The sequence below is a fragment of the Aplidium turbinatum genome, chromosome 6, assembly GCF_918807975.1.
Source record: "Aplidium turbinatum chromosome 6, kaAplTurb1.1, whole genome shotgun sequence".
Classification (NCBI taxonomy): Eukaryota; Metazoa; Chordata; class Ascidiacea; order Aplousobranchia; family Polyclinidae; genus Aplidium; species Aplidium turbinatum.
The window spans coordinates 26,739,912-26,762,019 of record NC_137477.1 but is presented as its reverse complement, the minus strand read 5'-3'; the positions used below and the strand labels follow the sequence as shown (position 1 = coordinate 26,762,019).

At 38.5% G+C, this 22,108-nt stretch overlaps 1 protein-coding gene across 1 annotated transcript; it reads right to left on the bottom strand.

Moving 5' to 3' along the window:
• Nucleotides 1–901: 901 nt before the first annotated feature.
• On the bottom strand, nucleotides 902–21,122 carry LOC145771786 (bromodomain adjacent to zinc finger domain protein 1A-like). Its single transcript, XM_082583519.1, has 33 exons — nucleotides 20,906–21,122; nucleotides 20,365–20,509; nucleotides 19,677–19,807; nucleotides 19,278–19,403; nucleotides 18,899–18,994; nucleotides 18,008–18,107; nucleotides 17,639–17,746; nucleotides 17,306–17,339; nucleotides 17,131–17,203; nucleotides 16,684–16,810; nucleotides 16,304–16,399; nucleotides 15,465–15,603; nucleotides 14,887–15,030; nucleotides 14,617–14,753; nucleotides 14,002–14,179; nucleotides 13,633–13,798; nucleotides 12,726–12,821; nucleotides 12,205–12,304; nucleotides 11,970–12,100; nucleotides 11,161–11,697; nucleotides 10,526–10,679; nucleotides 10,062–10,196; nucleotides 7,769–7,862; nucleotides 7,343–7,477; nucleotides 6,900–7,019; nucleotides 5,736–5,872; nucleotides 5,394–5,558; nucleotides 5,168–5,263; nucleotides 4,862–4,938; nucleotides 3,966–4,096; nucleotides 3,373–3,512; nucleotides 2,929–3,016; nucleotides 902–2,608 (listed from the first exon to the last, which is right to left on the bottom strand). The coding sequence occupies exons 1-33, from the start codon at nucleotides 21,016–21,018 to the stop codon at nucleotides 2,424–2,426; spliced, it is 4,434 nt and encodes a 1,477-aa protein (XP_082439645.1). The 5' UTR covers nucleotides 21,019–21,122; the 3' UTR covers nucleotides 902–2,423.
• Between the last annotated feature and the right edge of the window lie 986 nt (nucleotides 21,123–22,108).

Sequence of the window (22,108 nt, the reverse complement as noted above, 5' to 3'; positions counted from 1 at the left end):
GCAGGGCCGGTTATCGAGATTGGCAGAGTGAAGTTTTCCGGTTGTTGAAGTGTTGTTGCAGGGGAATTAGTCCATTCACTAGGTGCTGCTGAAAGAAGAGCAGTCCTGAAATGTGTTGCTCAAGCACACACCCCGACAGTCGAATCAGCGCTGCATGATCAATCAATCATTTTATTTTTCGTCATTAACGCGTCCGGGACGAAAAAGATACTAACTACAAAAATCGATATACTGTAAACCTACCAGCACGTTAACGAACGGGAAAAGGTGGCAAAACCTTGAAAGGTTGAGCTGGGCACGTAACCACTGAGCTAACGGGGTGGAGGAATTTTTGTATTACTTTCCGGCTTCGGCCTGGTAAAGTTTTGCTCTAATTTTACTGACTAAAGCAAATTTAAGTCTGTTAAATGTTTTCCTGTCCTGTGACTAAAATTTTTTCTATTTCAAAAAAGCATAAATCAAATGTAGTCTGCATTATTTTTCTGTTATTATTTTTCACCACTAACACTAGTATTATTTTTCCTTTTTGATTTTTAGTGCATTAATATGACTTAATTATGTACTTTTATCAAACCTTGTCATTCTGTATTACAGTGTCTTTTTTATGTCAGCTTATTTTGTTGTTTATCATGCTTATGCTAAATTGTGTCGATGTCACACCGATTTCTGTAAGAAAATGTGAGCGTCAATTGCAAACAGGTTTAGATACTTATAGTATCATCACGATGTTACAGGGTGGTTTCGTTTACTTCTGAGTGAGCTGTGATCATGCTGATCGTTTAGTTTATTTGAAATTTCATTGTTGTGTCATGGCTAATTAACAATACTGTTCCATTTCAACTTTTGGTTTGTTTGTTCTTTTCATATTTTATTTCACCGCACACGCAATAAACTACCTGCAAAATGTGTTCAGAGATTTACTGCAGTATTTTGCGCTGGAAATATACATTTGTTCTATGAAAGCCCAATTCTGGTTGGTTCCGGCAAATTGTGCTGGGTGCTGCTGAAAACAATTAGAATCGGACTTTCAAAAGCAAATGTTGATCATTCGCTACGGTACCTTCTGGGCCTTCGGACTTCATTGGTCTGGACCGATAATATCAATTGTACTTTTTTTAAAACTTTCAAATCTCAGATAACTAGGTCTACCAGTCGAAGTTGCCATCATCGCTAGCCGTAGAAGCAATGTAAAAAGGACGACCTTTGCTCGCTGGAACAACCAACTACAAGCTTCGAACCTTGGTTATTGCTCTCACAATTATTTTTGTTTGTTTAATGAGCTGGCTAAACATCAAAGTAACGTTGTCAATGCAGACACAACGTGCGTCAAATACAATGAAAAAATCGCATCTTACGTTGAATTAACGTTTTGCAACACTAAATCAACATTAAAACAGTGGTTTCATCAGCTTGACAATCACAAACTGATAAAATTAAGGTTTCGAGAACAGCATTTTTAGAGCGCCGACTCGGAAAGTATCTAGTGCTGATGAAAATTTATATAGATGTAGGAAAAATATCAGGTAAATCAATGCAGGCATTAACAGGAAAATGCTTCTTCTTAACGCTACATCCCTTTTCCGAAGTTAGCTTTGAAATCGTGTTTTTCGGCTGTACCGTTTCAAATTTAAGTATTTTTTTGTATCAACGGAAACATTCTTCCATTTTCAGTCACGTTAAAAAGTGCCTTCCTTAGGAGTTTGGGAAGGCTAGTTTTGGTGCAATGTTTAACTTGGTCGGAAAAGCTTAGAAATGTTGGCAAGTCCAAAGTCATGGTGCACTGCGTAGTGCGTACAAACATCAAACGCGTGAGTAAGGGAAAACCTCGCTCCTTGTATCTAACTTTCTATGATGTATCGGCTTAGAAAACACAATCAACACACATTCAGAGGAAACAATCGGTTTTTAACAGGGCATAAGGAAAGCTGTTTGCACTACGGAAACAACGTGTTAAAGTGACCACTTGAGTTCGACAAAGTTAAAATGGTCCATTTAGCTATACAGCGCATGGAATATTGTACCTTACCAGGATCTAAAAAAACGCGACTGACGGACAAATGGAATGGAATATTTACGCAGTTATAAAAATAACACGAAACATTGACAAATTCAATGAAACACAGAAGATTTTGATTTGGTGTCCCATTGCGGAGCAAATGCTGTGATGCTAAGACAGCTCGACATTGAAGTGGAGTAAAGGAGGCTTTCCGGGTTTGATAGGCTGAGGTTGACTGTGTTCAGGCGTCGAATCAACGTGAAGATAATTATCGTAAGTTTAGTCAGCTACCGGTGATGCCAACAATATCTCGCACCTTCGGGCCATCACGTTGAAAGTTTTCTTATCCGAATGATCTGGCAACACCGCCAACAAGACGTTGCAACAACGTCACAACTGGGCCACTTCTGCGACAGCAAACAGCCGTTTAGCATGTTCTTCTTTTCTTGGAGGGCGAGGCGTACGGGACACGATATTCAGACAAACCATTTTGGTTGAGTTTCGAGTCAAAGAAGGTTTGAAGATGGGTGGCGGTTCTGGCGATGGTTGACCTCGAATCGTTGTATTCGTGGCAGTTGAGGAAGATTTGGTCAACGTCTTCAATGAAGTCGGCTGGAAAACAAGAAGATTGGAAATGAAGAGATCGCACGCGTCAAAGTTTATCACGCATCTCCAAACACCAAGCTCACATCTGTCCTCCAAGGATATGCAAAGCATGAAACTGTGCTACGTTGCAAATTTGTAAAACGTTCAACGAAGGAACTTACAATCAACACTTCTGGTGAAATGCTGCATCCAAAAAACTATTTTTGCATTATCAGAAGCTGCAAACCCAGAGCAATAATTGCGAACAAAGAGCCCAACCAGCAAACGTATTTTTTTACATTAATTCAACGTCGGCAGACGTTTGGTTTGTTCGCTAGAAGACTCACCTGGGCTCTGATACTCGACGTTCTTTAGCTTCCTCAGTACCGTTCCGAGATCCATCGGTTTCTTTATGATGGTGTAGTAGTCTGGGACCTAAAAGACAGGAAAACTTTAAAAGTGAAAAAGACGTGTTTGGTGTGGCAACACTCAAAAAAAAATCCTGTTATTTTGTGCAAATGCTTTGATAAAAGTATCCCCTACTGAGGAAGGGTAATAGTACTAAAAAAAACACATGCACCAAAACCACTACCATAATTCATTCAGATAATGAAGTTTTTCAGCGAAAGCTTTCAAATTCGTAGCCCTGACCAATGCTGAAGGTACATCGTTCCACATTTTCAGGCCCAGAAATTCCAAACCGCCTCGATCTCTCTTCAAAGGTGATACCGCATAGAGGAGTTAAGTATGCAAGTCAAAAATACCGTTTTCATACTAAAGCAAACACTTACCAATTTTTTACTGACGGGGTCGAGAAAGGGCCAGCTGTCTTTGTGCTTGATAACCTCAGACAAGATTTCCTCACACGCAGCCAGGGCTCTCCATACAGCATCCGTGCGGCGTTTGCTTGAACCGATGTTAACTTTTCCACCTGAAAAATAATATTCAACCATGCATATGTGGTAGGCTAACAAGTTCAGCACTATTGCTGTTTCAATATATAATTCACGTGCTTTGTTAAGTCTGTGACGACACCTTGCAATTGGTTTATAATCTGGTCGGTACCTCTTGCTTCTTTTATAAACAAGCATACACAAAGATGTTTTCACTGTAGGCCTATGCATGCATTAAAAGATGTACCGGTACCAAGTTTTTCAGGTTTCTCTGATCGTCTGCCTACAATTTATTAATGAAACATTGTTTTGCAAGGAGAATACTAAATTCGTGTCCAGCAAACGTTTTGACAACTAGATTGTTTTCATCTTTAGTGCTATTAAATTTAAAACATTTACTGAACAAGAGTGTAGTGTCTACAGTTTGGGCTTTTTACTTTTTGATTACATTGCTTTATTATGAGCAAATAAAGTTGACACTGGAAACTAACTATTTCTCTTTGATCGCTCCCTCCTCTCAAAAACTGGCTTGTTCTTCGCAGATGAAGAGTTTCTCTTTGGCTTCTGAGGGATTTTGTAAGTTAGTTTCTTCTTGGCGGGTTCCGACACCTCGACGTCAGAGCTGAAGAACAACAACAATTCGACATCAACTCAGATCTCACAATATCGGACAAATGTACAAAGCACAAAACAAACAAATGCTATGTTCACTTTTAGGCTTGATGAAAAATGCCTTAGACCAAGCGGAAGTGAGGGGAAAGAAGTCGTTCTAAGGAACCTGTCCACCCATCAAGCTATTCAATGTGACGTGGTAACCCAGAATGCAACAGCGCGAAAATTTTATTTCTATGAGACTGAAAAATATTTTAGTAAACGTTTTGCATGCTGTAGAGGCAATTGATTAAGGGAATATTCATCGTGGAGTTGAGAAAGCCTCTTCTATAACTTAATCTCGGTATAGTGACACGCTTGTCGACGAAGGCTTTGCACCACCGACGCAGGCCAGGTCACCGAGAAAGTTTGCTGCTCGATTATAAACACCTAAAGTTGAACTATTACTTCTTCTTGTCTTTTCTTTGTTTACAAACTAGATGCGTTTTCAATTTGGTTTATTGAGGAGAAACAGCAAAATCCAGAGACGTGGGCCGGCAAAAAAGATATGCTTCAATACTATTACAATGTTTTAACACCATTGTAATTCATGTTGAATGAAATTTGCCCCCTCCCAACAGTTGATTTCGCCCCACTAATATTTTCTTTTTAGATACGTCACTGGCTGAATCGCAAGCATGATGGGAACCAATTCGATCAAACGAATCGCTCATCGGATAAGAACTTCTGTACATGATTTTTATTCCAACATGTATGTCACCCTTTGTGCCCCCACCTTTCGCTTTCCTCTGATTGCACTTCTATCTCCGATTCCTCATCTTCACTATCATCTTCTTCATCGGAGCTGGCATCCTGGATAAGATGCAAGTGTGTCAGTGAAACAGAACTTTTGATAAATCAGGAGAAATTTAATTAAAAAGTACTAATCGGCTAGACTAGCTGCAGGATGTTCGCAGCAATTCAAACTAAAACGAACCAAAAAATGTAACATGAATTGGTGTCGTGAATAAAGTTGGTTACTCGTACGGCCAACAAAGAAAACACATTAAAGCTAAAAATTCCCACAAGTTGGGTCTGTCACCTGTGAAAAGCTTTTAGTCCTGACAACCTTCCTTGGGCTTAACCGAGATGTTTTTGGTTTGCAATCCGGACAGAACCAGTCACCAGCCGGAACGTTCTAGAAAAGTTTTTTTTGTTTTTTAGATTCACAAAACGGGTATTTTTCGCCGCGTCAACATCGGCCAATGACATAACGCTGACACAGTCAAGATTTCATGTTAGCTGAATCGTACTACATTCCAACTGACCTTAAGAACAGGCTTGAGGCAGTACATGTGGTGGCCACGGTCACAAGAATCGCACAAAAGCATCTTCTCAGCGTCTCCCTTACGACGACAAATGCGACATTTGGCGTTGAGGATGGATCGGGACCACATGATTGACCGCTCGAGGGTAGACAGATGAAGAAAAACCTGCATGGATTTAAAAAGCATGTGCGTGATATATTAACCTTCATATGAGGCTTCGTTGACGATGTGTTTTTTTTGGTCTCAACAATATGATGTCAAACAGCATCACAAAACTGTGTAACTACAATTTACGTTTTTTCAAACAGATTTTTTAGAATTTCTCATTTTGTCCAAACTTGCCTGAGGTATCGAGGAGCAGCTGAGCAGAGAACTCTCCCATCTCTTGAGGAGGGTCTCACTTCTCCTCCTCACTATTTCTTCATTCTCTTCGATGGCAACTCGAGAGCGGATGCCCTTTCTACTATCGACAGCACAACCTGAGGTTGTAACGTGAAACAAACATTTAGAATCGTCACTTTTTAGTTACAGTAAAGGACATAGAAAGAACGTTTAGGTCAAGTCAATTGTTCTAGTGAGCGATCTCCATTTATTGTAAAATGGTTTGTTAGCATGGTCGCAATTTTAAGTCGGCTAAACCTTCCAAACAAAGCAGTCTTTCAGTTTCGCGACGACGGTGAGTGTATTTATAATCTGCAGGTCGCTGCAGCAAACTACGTGACATTGTGAGGGTCTTTCTCGAAATCTGTAATATGAAGTAAATTAAACAAGTAATTCGGTAGCTGCAGATTTGCATAATGGTTTGGTCGACAGAATTTGGGAGAATCATTTTGATGACGTGAGTTCGATTCCCACAGCTGCCATTAGTTTTTTGCTTCTTTAATTTCCAAAGTTTAAAGCAAAAATCAATTTTCTGTCTGAGTGCTAGAAGGGCGATAAGGACTGCAGTCAGCTGGTTCGTAGCGAAAATTATCGTATCTTTAAGGTGTCCCGGTCACAACACCCCATCTGCTGCAGTGACCTGCAGATTGCAGACCAACGGTGATGGCTTTGATAAGGAAGCTTAAATGCCACACAACTACCTTTGCGCCTGCGTGAATCACCTAACTCAACTCTACACAAATGGTGATGGACATCCGTGAGCAGTAAGTGAGGCAATGAAAGAACAAAATCCAAAATATATCGGCAACAACGCGTACTGGATAAAACAACAATTCACTTCATCAGCGGCTGGTAAAGGAAATTCATTTACAAAAGAGAAGGTTGTGTTAGAGCTTTGGTGGAGAGTTCACTTTGTTGTACAACAGACATATAGAACTTAACAACGTTAATGGTTTTAACATAAAAAGAAGTTAAATAAAAAAAAATTAAACGATTGAAGATACAATACTTACTAAGTATAATATGTCTGTGGTACAAGGTGGTGTAAAATATAAAAACGGGGATATGAATCTATGACCATGTGAATCAGCTAAGCTTTTAAACTAGGTATTATCAAATACGTACCCAATGGTTGCTTTAAATACTTTCTGTCAACCCCTCGTTCCACAAGTAGCAAGGCGATGGCCAGATCTTTGACGACAGAAACTTTTTCATCTGCGACCAAAGAGGTCTGTGGTATTCCAGCTGACAGAATATGCAATTGTTTAAACATCTAATGACGTTGAAACAACGCAAAAGAATCAAATTTTGTTTAAAATTTTTTTTTTCTAAAACTGTTTTTTTCGTTGGCCTACTACCAGCTCAATTGAATAAATTTTATTTTGGACAAAAACATATTATTACGTTAAAACAAACATAAAAAATAATATAGTTCTGAATAAAACAAACTTTGTCGACCGCCGATAAAAACTAACCAACTTTTCAAGTGTCATATAATCGCATGGAGTGACTGGCTTTTATAGACGAATGTGTTTGTTCAAGTAGCGTCACTTTTAGCTCAGCTCTACCTGTGGTTTCCATTGCTTCATCGGCGCCCGCGCCAGAATCATTCAACCGTGACGAGTCATGTGACTTGATAGGAAATGACACAACAGGATCGCAAACGACTTCTTTCTGTTTATCGGCGTCTTCAATGCTTTTGCCTAGAAAAAAATACCACGTTGGCAAGGCATTCAAATCTTTGAACGGAAAATAGCTTGGGAGGTACAAAATACAATAAGGACATAATTAAATAGTCGCTGAGTTTTTTGTTAAACAATGAGGGTAACCACGTATGTTTTTGGAAAATCAAGAATGAATAAATTCAAAAAAATGAGTGATGACGTATTGACGTTGTAAGGATTGACCATTCGAGTTTGTAGGAGATATATTAAAAACCTAAACTATTTATTTTAGCCATCCAAATTGAATCAACAACACGCAGTAACGCTTACTATTGGATGTAGGAATGGACAGATCTTCAGTAATTGGGCCTTCGTACTTTGTGCCATTCAGTAAGCACTCCCTCCACTCAACCCTGTTGCCAATCTGTGAGGACAAAGAACAATGTTAAACCGACAAGCAGGGTTTCTAAAAAGAAACAACAACCCTGAAAATAACGGGAAAAAGCATTGAAAAACTTTGACTACAATTTTTTATCATCTGAACCAAAATCTTAAATCAAATTCACGTAGTCAATTGAACCAAGTATGTTTTGGTTCGCTTAGTGCAGTGGTTCCCAACCAGGGTGCCGCGGCACCCTGGGGTGCCAATTGCAATGCTCAAGGGTGCCGCGAGATATTGCAATACTGCGGCCCATTCTTTATTTTAACTTTAACCCGTTAAGTGTGGAATTTATTTATTCATTTTAAGTCTAATCTGCGGTAAGCCTTTGTTTTATTGCCCAGGAAAAACAGTGTGAAAGAGATTTTGACTCGTTGCTTCCCATCTTTCCATAAAAACATTTGAAACGCATCATTATTGCCATGTTACATTTACCTGTCATAACTGGCCAAACAGTCTTATCTCGAACAAAAACCTATACAAAATATGCAACAGTGAACCATTGTCTTGCAAGATTTCCACCATGAAATGGAACATGTTTGGACACATTCTGAGACTTCACCAGGACTCACCTCCCCAGAAAGCCCCTGAATTTGCAATAATTGGCAGCAAAAAGTACTAAGGTCGAACCGGACGTCACCGTACCAACTTATTACAACTGCTGAGATCTGACATCAGAAAAGCTGGCCTGGGATCCCTGCTCAGCACACCACATCTCCATCGATTGCAAAACATTGCAAAGGACAAAACAGAATGGAGATCCTATCAACCTTGTTGAAAGACTGATCAAAGCCAGCGGATGCCAAACGATTTGGCTACACTGGCGGCGGAGACAGTTACAATAATAATTGCCATGTTTCATGATTTTATTTTGTGTTTGCTCAAAGTCAAATTGCAGTGATAGATTATCGGGTTGTGTGACCCAGCACGATTATAAAATAGTACGATTGTTTGCGAACCATTATAAAATTGGAAACTTTTGCATTGGGGGGGTACCTGCGCATACAAGCATGATACACAGCTAATCGAAAAAAGCTAAGTTATAATTAATTTGTTCTTTGAACATACGAACATATTTTGTGAATTGTTTTGCGATTACAATTGGGTCTCCAAATTAGTGTAGACTATTTAGTAGATATCTTCGACCATTTAAATGACGTGAATGCCAAAATGCAGGGCAAAAATGAAACTCTCTTAACTTCAACCGATAAAATGAAAGCACTGAGAAAAAACTGCAAATGTGGTCCTCAAAAGTGGAGAACGGAAACTTTGACATGCTTTCACACTTCTCTGAAATGAAGAACAAAGAAGTTGTCTCACTAATAAGTAGCCTAACTCGGCAACTAAAGTCACTGGAAGAAAAAAAAATCGAGAGATATTTTCCCAGCTTGTCCATGGAAAATTATGCATGGGTGAGAAATCCATTTTTACTGGACTCTCATATTGTTTTGAATCCTAAAGAAGAAGAAGAATTAATTGACATTCGTAACGATGGAAATTTTAAGCTTATCCACAAGCAGAAGCCTCTCGACGAGTTCTGGATGAAAATTCAAAATGAATATCCTTGCGTTGGAAAGAAAGCTATTGTGCTTTTGCTGCAGTTTTCCACGTCATACCTATGTGAGAGCGGATTTTCCGTAATCCGTATTAACGAACTAAAAAACGAGAACGACTGCTTATAGTCGAGGAAGAAATAAGGGTGGCTTTATCGAATGTGCCTCCATATAGTGTAAGGGACTTTGTGCAAGAAGTTAAGTCCAAATTTCACACTAACTTTTGAATAAATACATTTAATTACGCGCGCTATACTGTACAACTCATTCTGTGTTATTTCATACAGTTATTTGAAATACAGAAACTTCATAAAATTGATCCAGTTTTGCCAGGGTGCCGCAAATTATTTATCTGTTTGATAGGGTGCCGCAAGGTCAAAAAGGTTGGGAACCACTGGCTTAGTGGATCAAAAAACGTGCTTTTAAAAGCAACCCTACTGTACAGCAAATATAACGAAAACGTATCAGTGTTAAATTAACATGACGGCGATCCAAAGATCAATAAACAAAAACGTTTTTACACATACCGCTTTATTTTACTGTGTGATGCACACAAATTTTTTTTGGGGGGGATTGCGTTGATAAAGAGTTTGCATAGGCAACGTCGTCGACTAAAACCACAGAATCTCACCCGCGCTGTACCCAGCGTCCCCTGCCACAACCTTCCTTCCAAGTCCAATATCTGCTCTCGGAGGAGATGTTCGATCTTTCCTGCGCACTTCTCTTCAACAAGATTCGCTTCTGCTGATCCTTTGCCAGAAAGAAACTGTGGAAAGATTTGTAGAAATTTTGGCCGTTTTCGAAAGCCACAATATTTATTATCTAGATTTTCCTTAAACTAGACAGTGAAGAAAAGCATTTAGACAATTTGCCTTTGTGCCATGCAAATAGAATGCACACCAGGCTGAAAATTCAGTAAAAGTGAAGATACGCATATGATACAGAGCACAAAGCATGCGGCAAGGGTTAGAGGGTTGCTTTCTTTTCGATGTTACAAAATCGCAACACAATCTTATCAAGGCAACCGAGCTCAGATGACGACTGGCCAAAGAGTCGTGAACGCTGAACAAATAACTTTGTATTTGACAGCATTACCTGATCAAGCAGTGATCGTTTTGTGGCGAACCTCGAAATAATGACATCACGCATTGAAGTGATCTTCTGACGTAGTTTCGACTCTCTGTAGCCTCTAGCGTTCAAGCTCGAGAGCAAGTTATCGATTTCCTCGGCAGACGAGAAAACCATCCACCTGGTATAGAACAAACGTAACATGACGAAGTTTTGATTTTCCAGGCGCTAAGTCGCATATCAAAAAACTATCGTGTTGTCGTATATGTCAACGTTCTTTTGACAATTAGGCGGTTTGTATGGAGTGTAGACAGCTTGTATGATATTGCTTGTAATTTGCTCTCCTTCACAATCGCCGTTTGACCTGCGAGTCACTGCTCATACTCAGACCTGATGAAACATTTCACAAACAATGTGACCAGCTGTGGTGAGCAGGGGATCCGGACCGAGGTGAAGCAAGTTGAGTAGAGATCATGAATTCAATGCAAACTGATGGATTTAAATCCACAAGTCGTGTACTTTCAGAACCAGTTGTGACAGATGAGTTCCTTCAGCCAAGTGCATCAACAGTTGCGACGATAATCTACTACTTATGATGATGCTGGTGCTAACAGCAGAAAAGCGAAAGGGGTTTATTAAAAAACAAAAAGCCGTGTTCTCACCGAGTTTGCTTGCCTTGAGTAAAATTTGAAGGATTTGCGGAGGTTTCAGGTCCAGCTGTTGGATCGGATTGATCTAAACTAGTTCCAACTGGTTTGCACTGGTCGGCCATGGCAGCAGCATTCATGCAAGCGGCTTGCTTGAGTATTGGAGAACTTTGATTATCACTAGCTATAATACGAAATGGTGCAGTAAACTTTCCCACCGGAGTACCAGAATTAGACATCGTGCCATTGTTTATTAGGGCTAAGGGTGACAAGACCCCGTTACTCATATTCAAAGAGCTTTGGGTAGTGTTTAGTGACGTTAGTCCTGATGCTTGGGTGAGTAACTTTGGGGTGAACCCAACAGGAGTTTCCAAGGCCGAGTTGGTTTCACTTAACCCAGGGGTGCTGCAACCCGACTGGGATGAAAATGTAAAAGTGTTTTTCTTTTGGGGAACTTTGAGAGAAAGGAGATCATCTGTCAGATTATCGTCGATAAATTCCTCGACAAAGATTCCAGCGACTGAACTGATGTTCCAGTACCGTCGGTAGTATCTGCAAAACCATTGTAAACATGAAGGAACTGATGGCAGACAAGTCCTTCAACAATGCAGACTCGTACGTTGCTGCCACTACAAGACTCAGCTAACACAATCATGAATGTGTCTATATTTAATGGAAATGAACGCAAAAAAGACTCTTTTTGCTAACTGGAGCAGCCATGTCACCGTTATCAGTTTGTGTCAATGCACGACTGGTTACAAAAATTTAGCAGTGAAGAATAATCATTAACGGGAAGCAATGATCTTAGGAATAGGTTTCCATACCTGTCTTGGCCGAGGCACGAGACGCGGAAAGTGGATTCGTACTTGTCTATCGTCCGCTGGTGCTTCTGCAAGCGGAAACTCCAAGCTTCCTTCGCCTGGAGTTCCTCCTCCTCAAAAGCACGGAAGCGTTCCTGCAAGCATCGAGATTGTTAGCCTGACAGCTATTTGGGTGAAAAGTAAAACATTGAAATTGTGACAACAAGTCAACATAAAGTGAAACTCAGTCATGGCTTACCACCCTCTCTAGAGGATCGAGAAGTTTTGGTCCATCATCTTCCTCATCCTCGTCTTCTGTTTTCCGCTTCCGGAGGTTTCTCTCAACGAACTCCTCTCTTCTGCAAGACGAGTTTTTACTTTAATAAAACTTTGAACCCAACCAGGCTTCCCATGACAGATCATTAAAGTTTCCAAGATGTGGTAAATTCCTGTTAATGCGGTCAACCACCGCTGATAGTTTTTGTCGATACAGATTATGACACAGACCTTTGCTGCAAAACGGGACTTGTTTTGTATTCATCAGTATGAATTAGTCTCTACTGCATTAATTTTTTAATGGCCATTTGCCGTCCTTGAAGAAAGAATTTTAAGCACTCTCGCTTTCCATTGCTTTGACCCAAAATATAACTCCAGCAAGCCATCTTTATTCAGCCCGGATTTAAGTCACAAAGAGACTGCAGTTAAAAATTGGAGGCAAGACAATTTCGTATTTCAACCTAAGCAGAAAATTGAAATCAGTTTCTCTTGGAAAAGGCTTACTCTGTAATGCCGAGTTCGGCTAGTTTGAGTTTCTCTTCCGCTTCTTTAAGTCTAGCTTGCTTCTCCAGGTTCAGTTGTTCACATTTGAACTTTGACCTGTAAAGCAATTAATATAAAGATTGGAATCAATATTTAAATACCCATCACTCTGGTGGAAAATGGAAATGATTTATTTTGCATTGCAACACACGCAGTGGAGTCGTTTATATGAAACATATCGTGAACGTGAAATCTTTCATAATAGCGTACGCTTCTTTTCTCGCAATTTATGACAATGAACATACCCCGACAGCAAAGTCCGTCATTTCTACATTGATTCAACACCTGCAGACGTTGAATCAATGCAAATATAACGGACTCTGCTGTCTGGGAAGCTGCGATAAACTAAATAAAAACTAACCAGAAACATTTCGGAAGTTAATATTTGACAGAAGTAACATATTTTTCAAACATTAGTTCATTCAGACAAAGTGGAGTTGGGGTTTGTTAATATTGCGCTTCCACTATCACTTTACAAACGGCACATGATGTGACAAAAATGAAAAGAAGTATTTGAAATGCTTCAAAGCATAGTGGTTGATGTATCCACTTTAAAACTGCTATTAGGCTCCTTCTTCCAGATGGGTTTATGAAAGGAATAAGTAAAACATGAAAACATGCAGAAATAAGGTAGTGACAGGATAAATGAGAAAAGGAAGACCAAAGAAAACGTGGGACGACACCGTAAAAGATGACATGACAAAAAGAAATTTGAAAATTGAAGATGCCAACGATAGAGATGGAGGAGTCATTGCAGACAACTGACAGATCCTGATGTTTCGAGATGAAGACCAACCGGGTAGGTTTGGCTTCAAAGATGTGTTTTTCTAAGTCAGACATCAGCAAATCGCTTCAAGCAATAACATACTTTTCTGCTATTAACTCTTTCTCTCTTCTCTTTTCCATAGTTTTATCATCACGGTACGCTTGAAGAGCTTGAGTATAATTATCCCAAGTCTCATCTAAGAAGTCCCGAGGAGCGACAAAGCTCATCAGGTGGTTGCTCAGACACATCAGGATCGATATTTTTTCCTCTGAAGCATAGAAATTAACTTCATCAAAAACATAAAAAATCAGTCATTTTATAGCAAAATTTATTTGTTTGTCAACATTAACTCAACGCAAAAACCAAATTTGGCTGTTACGGCCGCTGTGTAAAACTGACGTCGACGAAATGATAACAAAAACAGCAGTTTTGCTATCATGGTGGAAGCTAAGACACATGGTGAGTGCTTACCCGGAGTCAAATCAAAGACAGCTGTGGAGCCAAGCTTTTCTATCAAGGCTGGGTTTTGATAGCACAGGTTGGCGGGGGTATCATCGAAGGTGGTGTACCCCCCTCGATGTTGATACCTCCACAGCCTGTCGTCACCACGTGGCCGAGCCGCTGACGACAGAAAATACAAGCGCAAGATCTGTAATACAAAAGTTTGTTGTTTTAAAAAGTTTACAAAACCAAGAAAATTTGATGAAAATCACAAAAGAATAAAGTGTCAAGCCCTGTGGGATCAATCTAAATGACAAACGACTTCTTTAAAAACTTACAACTTAACGACTTCTTTAGAAAACATGTTTTGGTTTATCTGAAACAAAAATTTTCGCCAGGCAGATGGTGAGTTGGTTAAAGAGACCAAAAGCAACTTAACTATTTTTATTATATAAACCAGGGTCAATGGATCATGCATAAACATAGTTATCAAGCAGAACATTTTCCACGTTATATTCCTGCAATATGTTATAATGCATTCTACATGAGATTTGTAACTTAAACTACAAGCAAAGTTGGTCATGGTATGGATTCATTGTTTGATAAAAACATGACCCTTAGAAAATTTGCACACATCTAAGGCACCTCTGTCACTGTGTAGCTGTCCAATTCTAGTTTATTGAGAGAAAACCCCTGATATGCCTCTGGCCAGGTTGATGCCACGGTGGCAAATGACTGCAGTGTTTCTTCATTCCAATAATCGCCAAGTCGGTTGGAAAGTTCTAAAAAACAAATATTAGAATTAACATAAAATAAATATATCAATCGCATTTACGATGCAGAACCGATACATGAGAGTAAATCAGACACAAATTATGTGTATTAGACAAACTAAGTTTAACCAGCTTATCGTACCAAGATCTGTGGAGTCAGCGTGGATGTTGTTAAACGTGTCTTCCTCTTCAGCACTAGTCCGGAAGAGATTGGATAGAAATAAAAAGAGGAAGTCACAGAGAGGACCATGGTGGTTATGCTTCATCAGAGCGTTAGAGATCAGATCTAAAGAGACAAATAAATTCTGTGACTTTAAAACTAAAAAGAGACGTTCACATTAATAAAATTCACAAAAGAAATCATCAGCGTTAGTGTGCAAACGTTTCTCACAAGTGTTGCATTAAATTTCCCAGAAAATCAGTCCTTTCTTTAATTCAACGTTGGTTCAATGCGTTGAATCGTTCTGCAGAGGCTGAACAAATGTTAAAAAGCCTGATTTACTAGATAGAAGCGTGGTATCAACTGATGTACAATGGGACTATTGAGAAGTGTTATTATAAGCAGTAGAGTAGCATCCCAGACAGCAAAATCCTTCATTTTACATTGATTCAACGTCTGCAGACGTTGAATCAATGTAAAAATGATGGCTTTTGCTGTCTGGGATTATGTGTCAAGATGAAACGTATTAATGAAGTTGAAATAACTTAAATTCCACTCACCGAATGAAACCCCATCAGGAAACTCGTCAGCTGAATCAAACAAGTCTCCAAACGAGTTGAAGAATTCAAGAAGGCACAAAACATCGCCAAACAATGTAGGGGGAACAGACGTATGTATTTCGTGAGGGGTGGGGAGTTCCTGAGGAAAATTAATTTTAATTTAAAATAAAAAATTAACGGATGGCGATTCCTTGGTTCTTCAATGAAACTTCCCTTGGTGATAAGATGACTTATCCAGCTACAAAAGCTGTACCAACCAACTTCAATGAGTCGGCTAATTAAGAAACTATTATTTAACTTTCATTGAATAAAATATTGCCTAATAAAGTACAAATTATACTTTTTCTATTTGAATAAGAACTGATGACGATCCAACCAATGACGTAAGTTTGCGGTCAAATAAATTTTGTTATGGCCTACCTGGCGTTTTAACATATGTTGTTATGGTGAGAATAGACGCAGAATTAACGTAACTAAACGACACAATGCAAGGGATAGAAGAAGCTAACCAATTTTCAACACAGAAATTTCTCACATTGCAATCAAATGTTGCAAAGAGAAATCAAGTCAGCCAGGGCTGCCATTAATTTCAACAATGCGAATCACGGATGAAAAAGTGGTTGCCACAGAATGGAGCAGTTTCGTTGTTCTTCTAGCGGGCGAACGTTAATATTTTTTTCCGAGGATGCGAGTTGCCATAGAGGGAGAGACGTTAGCAATTGTCATAGCAAAACTTTTTAAAAATTAGTAAACAGTCGATAATTTAGAATAGCTATGTAATGTCTTAAGATGTGGTTGGTATAAACGTAAACCTACGCAATCAAAATGATAGAACAAACCTTCAAATCGTCACATTCAAGATCGTCACGGGGTCGACTCCATTCTTTCAAATATTCAGCCAATCGTCGTTTCTCTTCCAGTTTTTGGTGACGTATCTGAAGACAGATATTGCAAAAATGAAAAATAAAAACTCGGTAAGTGTCGTCTTGACGTATTTACTCCTACCAGCATTTACTCGAGTAACTAAAAACTGTTGAACAAATATTCTTGAGTTAGTGGCAAACATTATTCGAAAATAACTATTTTGTAAATCTAGAAGTTTTCAAATCGAGACTTGTGAAAACAATAGACACCAGACAGCCAACCTTCAAATCGGAGACGACACATGGCAATAAAATAAAAAGTTCCATAAATCCCGGGATTGCTATGCTATACTCACTGTCTCTTTCTCTACTCTCAATTTCAAAAGTTCTTCTTCTCTTTCCTTCTTCTTTTTCTCCTTATCCAATTTTGCGTTCTCTCGCATCTTTTCCATTTTCTTCCGTAGTTCCTCCTTCTCTTTTTTCCTAAAGAAAAACAAACGTAACCGAATATCTACTCCATGCTACCACAGCAAAGCAATCGTTTTTTACATTTTTGATCATACACCAGAAAATATCAAGACCAAGTCAAACCATTTCAATGGGGTTTATGTAACAACTGCACGAAATCAAAAATGTTCATGCCAGTTAAGTTCGTTTACCATAGCAAAGTGAAACAGGAAAAAATAAAATACAAACTCCACTTTTATAATCTCAAGGTCTCGTTCGCAAAGTTCATTGACAAACGAAACAATCTACGCAAGTAAAGCGAAACCCGAAAACAAAAATAGTAACACTTTTCTCACCGTTCCTCCTTCTCCATTTCCCTGGCATGCTTTATCTGTTCTTTTTCTTTTTGTTCTTTGCTTTTTCCTTTACCTGTCAAGAAGCACTTGTTATAAAAACTGTGGAGTAACTGAGCCTTATAAAACAAATTTAACACTATTTACGAAAAAAAAAAATAATAATTGAAAAACGTACCTGATTTGCCTTTCGCAGATCCACCGTCAGTGGCCTGTACATTATGAGCCGACAGTTAGTTCGTGGTTGCATTATACAAGAGATATGCTTAGAGCTAGAGATGTCAGGGAACCGTTTTATTTTTTCAGAAGAATATACTATTGGTGCTTTATTAATGCGTATGCAGCTCAACTGTACAGTACAAAATACTGTAGTCATTTCAAGACAAGGTAAAAGGCCGACAACCTGGTGAAAACCGGTCAATTTTAACAGAACAACTGCACATCAAGCCGGTGCAAAGCTACATGTAGCCTACCAATGCGTTACCGGACAACACACTGCCCATGGACTAACCTTTTTAGTTTTCTGAGTTCTAGGAGATGACGAAAACGAAGGGACAGGACCAGTAAAGATATCCTCCCATTTCAATTTGTTCAATTCAAACTTTGCTTTGACATGATCCTAAGATAATGAGAGCTAAAAGTTACCATAGATAATGGTTATCAAGTCAATATGACTCATACTGTAGTTATTAAATTATTCGTAACTAACGCGCATGGTATCAGTTGATTAGAAACTAAAACCAGACTTTACAAACAAACAACAACATAGCGGGCTATTAAGAGCCTGCGGAAGCTGCGAACACAGTATCTGAACGAAAAGGAAACTTCCAGTCACAATGAAACAGTGTGGCCTATACAGTTAAAAATGTTTAGCACGTACTTTAACAACGTAATTGTCGGTGGCAAACCCGTAGGGTTTCACGCAGTTCCCTTTGAGAAAAAGTTTGCTGGTCTGCCGAGTGAACACGCCTTGCATGCGGCTGCGACGACAAGAGAAAAATTGTTTAGCGTTGATAGCTAGTATCTAGTTAGCAAAACAAATGCATTTTGTTGCATTGATTCAACGTCTGCAGACGCTTAGACTACTTGCGGGGCACATCAGAGGTATGCTCATCAACAATGCGGCCACAGCCACACATTTGTCAAAAGTTAGTAAGTTTATCAACAAAAAAGAGGTAGTTTTGATAAAATCGTGTGTGCAAGATAAACCTTCCATGCTTTTCGGAAATTATTAACTGATGCAAATTCTTTAGCAACAATAAAATTACAGTACAAAGTCAGAAACGTAAATAATTGCATAATATGCAAGTACTTCAATAACAGTGCTTATATTTCTTGTTGTAGTCGACAGAACTCTTGTCAAATCTCAACCAACCACACGAATTCGAAACAGAGTCAGGACTGCCTCTCAAGAGTGCCGGCTCTCTGGTGTGGCTGAAAGTTTGCCCAGAGTGCCTGAACTATTGCGTTGTATGGATTATTTCATGTACAAACAGAAGAAGTATGATGAGAAGCACTGGTGTAGTGGTAAAAAAGTGGTGTAACAAAATAAGGGTAACAGGTTAAAAAAAAAAAAAAAATAGAACAGTATGAGCTACAGGCCAGCAGTAGAAACAGCAGAAATCCGCTGTCCAAATCTCCATTTTATTTTCGATTTCGTGATCCAATTTCAAAATTACATGCTTGGAAGAAGTCGGACAATCTCAAACCGGTTGTAGCCAACAGTAGAACTTGCACCAATCAACATATTGGACAAGTAAAGCATACTGACCGTATACACGAATGCGACACTTGCTTTTCCGTCCCGTTGGCTCGTTTCACCAGGTATTTTACTTCACTGCCATCTAGCGGTTTGGACTGTTTGTACCTGGTAAAAGTAAATTGATAAGAACCTTTGAAACGTATTGCCTTTGAAAAGCACAATTACTAAGTTTTACAAAAATAAAGTGTTTTAGCAAATCACTGGGAAACACAAAACAGAAACTAATACAGTAATACTGAATATTAAAATGACAATATATTACTTGTCATGTCAGAGATTTTGCTTTGGTAAATGAGGCATCTGTCGCACCTCACACACACTCACTCCTTCACTTGACAAGTTTGAAATATAATGTATCAATGATAAACTAAAGTGGTGAAATCCTCACGTGGAAAGTGGTATGTCATCTTCATCGTCGCTGGAGTCGCATGCCACCGCAGGAGAATCCCCATTAACATGTCCATTCAGAGCAGCTTCCTTGAGAGGAAGGACTTTGACAATTGTGCAAGGTTGTCTGAAATATGATGGGCATTTAGTGAATGATGTGGTGACTGGTTTGAAGTCAATGAAAAATATAAAAACTACAGTACCGTATGTTATTTGCTTACAGCTGCAATTGAATCGTTTAAGGACTGTTAAAACTATACAATATATTATATATACAAAGGTATTGCACACAGCAAACACGTGATCATCATCATAATCCATCGTCGGTTTGTCCAAAAAACTGAAAAAGTGTCCCGTTTGACCCCGCATGACCCTATGCCATCTAGACAAAGTCAAAAACCTTATTTTTCCTTCAGTGACAGATACAGACTCTCCAACAAAGTATCGTTCTTTGACAAAAGTGTAAATATCTTCATTGAGTTCATCCACGCGGCTCTTGCTTGAGAGGCCAACAAGATATAAAATAGGTTTCTGAATAATATAAAGTGCAATTTAAGTCACCATTTTAATCACTAATATGACACTTCAAACAAAAATCACAATCACATACCACATAATCACATATACATGTCGCACGCAAACATAGCAACTCAAATGCCTATTACACCATAACAGTTTGCTGCAGCACTTAGTCACCTTATGATATTAAGGAGACTGTGTATTGATATCACTAGGATATCAAAATAGTAAATACATTGGATCATTGTATGTAACATATTGTACTGCTTAACTTTAAAGGAATGTCAAGTAATCGCAATTGACTGAAAAAACAAACAAATATTGTTTGCTTATCCAGGAGAGCCATGAATTAGATGCAGTTTATACACTGCAAAACAAGCGATAATTGCCTTATTATACACAAAAGATATATTATACATACAGTATTTCACGAGAGACACTGAGGTCTGAGAATACAGGAAAAACAAGTTCAAGGAAGTTAAAAATGACACCATTATCACCAACATCATAAAATGGTTTGTGAAAATAAGTTGGAGACCGTGGAGTTATACAAGAATATCAACACTCACTAATATGGTGGGTGAAACTTTCGACAATTTTCTTTTAGCGACTTCTTCACAATCCAACGCTTCTTGATAAGTCAAATTTGGTCGCTCGGTGATAGAGCAACTCCATACTAAGCTATTACATAGGATGGTTCTTTCGTAAAAGTCTCTGTAATAACATAACAATTATTTTAAACAATAAACGTTATTACTATAATATTCTATTTGAATAAGGACTTTTTGATGATCCCCCTTTTAGGGTTACACACTACACAGGCTGTAGAGGTTAAGAGTAATAACTATATTTGATGTAACAATTATTTTTAATGTAACGGAGCTATCACACAGTTAGTTGTCGGCTGCATAGCCCAGTAGCGAATGCCCTTGAACAAAGCTTGAAACAGTCCCAATTCTATAGGTTTTACAATATTGTAAATTTCAAAAACTCATTAGTCTTATGATTTTTTTTATTTTTGTCCCACACAATACAGTAGATCATATTCCAAAAACAATGAAAACCATCAATGACACTCAATACAGCTCTGTATAAAAATAAAAACCTTACTCATATTCACGAAATATTTCATTTGTTAAAGGGCAATGGAAAATTTCTTCGTCAAGTTGCAGATCAGTAGGAGGGTTGTGAGGAACAAAATCTTTTCTGTGCAATAATGGCATTATCAATTCGCCGATCTTGCAGCACGCTAACAAACTAATAGCATCAAGAGGTCATTCACAACTTTAGTGAAAAGAGGAATAGTACTTTTAACACCACCTATTTGTAAGCTGAAACGTATCAAAAACTATATAAATTAATGCTGTATAGTGTATAGCGTATATATTTGTGTTATAGAGACTCTTCACTTAAAAGTGAGTGACATATGCAGCAGTGGCGTACGCCGACAATTTTTTTGGGTGTTTACAGTTTTAGAAAACTTTAAACACACATTAATAAACCACTTCGGTAAACATAAAATGCTGTTTCTTCAATGACACACCTATTTTAACATATGCATATTGCATAATTGCTACATAACTTAGATAATATATAAAAGCATCAAGCAAGATGGCTAGACATTTACAGTAGAATTGTGGCGAGAATCCACAATCATGGTTTAAGTTTTCTTAATAACTGTATCAACACTCAACAGCCATGGCTACCTAGAGATATGGCTTGATATGTTATATTCTACAAATTTTTTAGATTTTGATTTTTGTTAACTTTGAGCAACTGTTGAAATGAAATTTTATAAAAATATGTTATTGTCTTTTGTTCTTTCTTCCCAAGACGACAAACTGGGTCTTAACACAATCAGGCATTAAAAATAAAAGATAATTTGATTCAGAAAAATTTGTCAGATTGTTAGCCGCTTGCTAACAGCCATGACAAATTACCCATAAGTCAATACGTGGCCGGACTTGTAGGCAGTTTGGAGCAATTTATGGAAGTACAGTAAGAAATACAGAAAGTTTATCTTAAAAAATGGTTTTCAAATAGTTTGCAGTCACCACTGTTTTTTTGAAACGTATTCAAGAACATCATCAGTTGCCATCTCCGCTTGCAGCAGATTGAGTATCAACATGCATCGTTCGATCTTAACTCTTTTTTGCACTGGCCAACCGGACCAGTGGCTCACCATTTGCACTGGTCCGCACAAGATCGCACTGGTCCGTCCCGTTTACTGATAAAAACAAGATTGTCGTGGGAAGCACGAGGCCGACCCAGGGAAAACCACCTTAAAACGACAATAATGAATGGTGGCAATAA

Excerpts from the sequence above, each read along its gene's own strand:
- LOC145771786 (XM_082583519.1), bottom strand. The coding sequence starts at position 21,018 with ATGCCATTATTGCACAGAAAAGATTTTGTTCCTCACAACCCTCCTACT. Across the intron at positions 4,097-4,861 it reads CAATCAGAGGAAAGCGAAAG|CTCTGACGTCGAGGTGTCGG; the intron begins GTGGGGGCACAA and ends GTTGTTCTTCAG. Across the intron at positions 3,017-3,372 it reads ACCCCGTCAGTAAAAAATTG|GTCCCAGACTACTACACCAT; the intron begins GTAAGTGTTTGC and ends CCTGTCTTTTAG.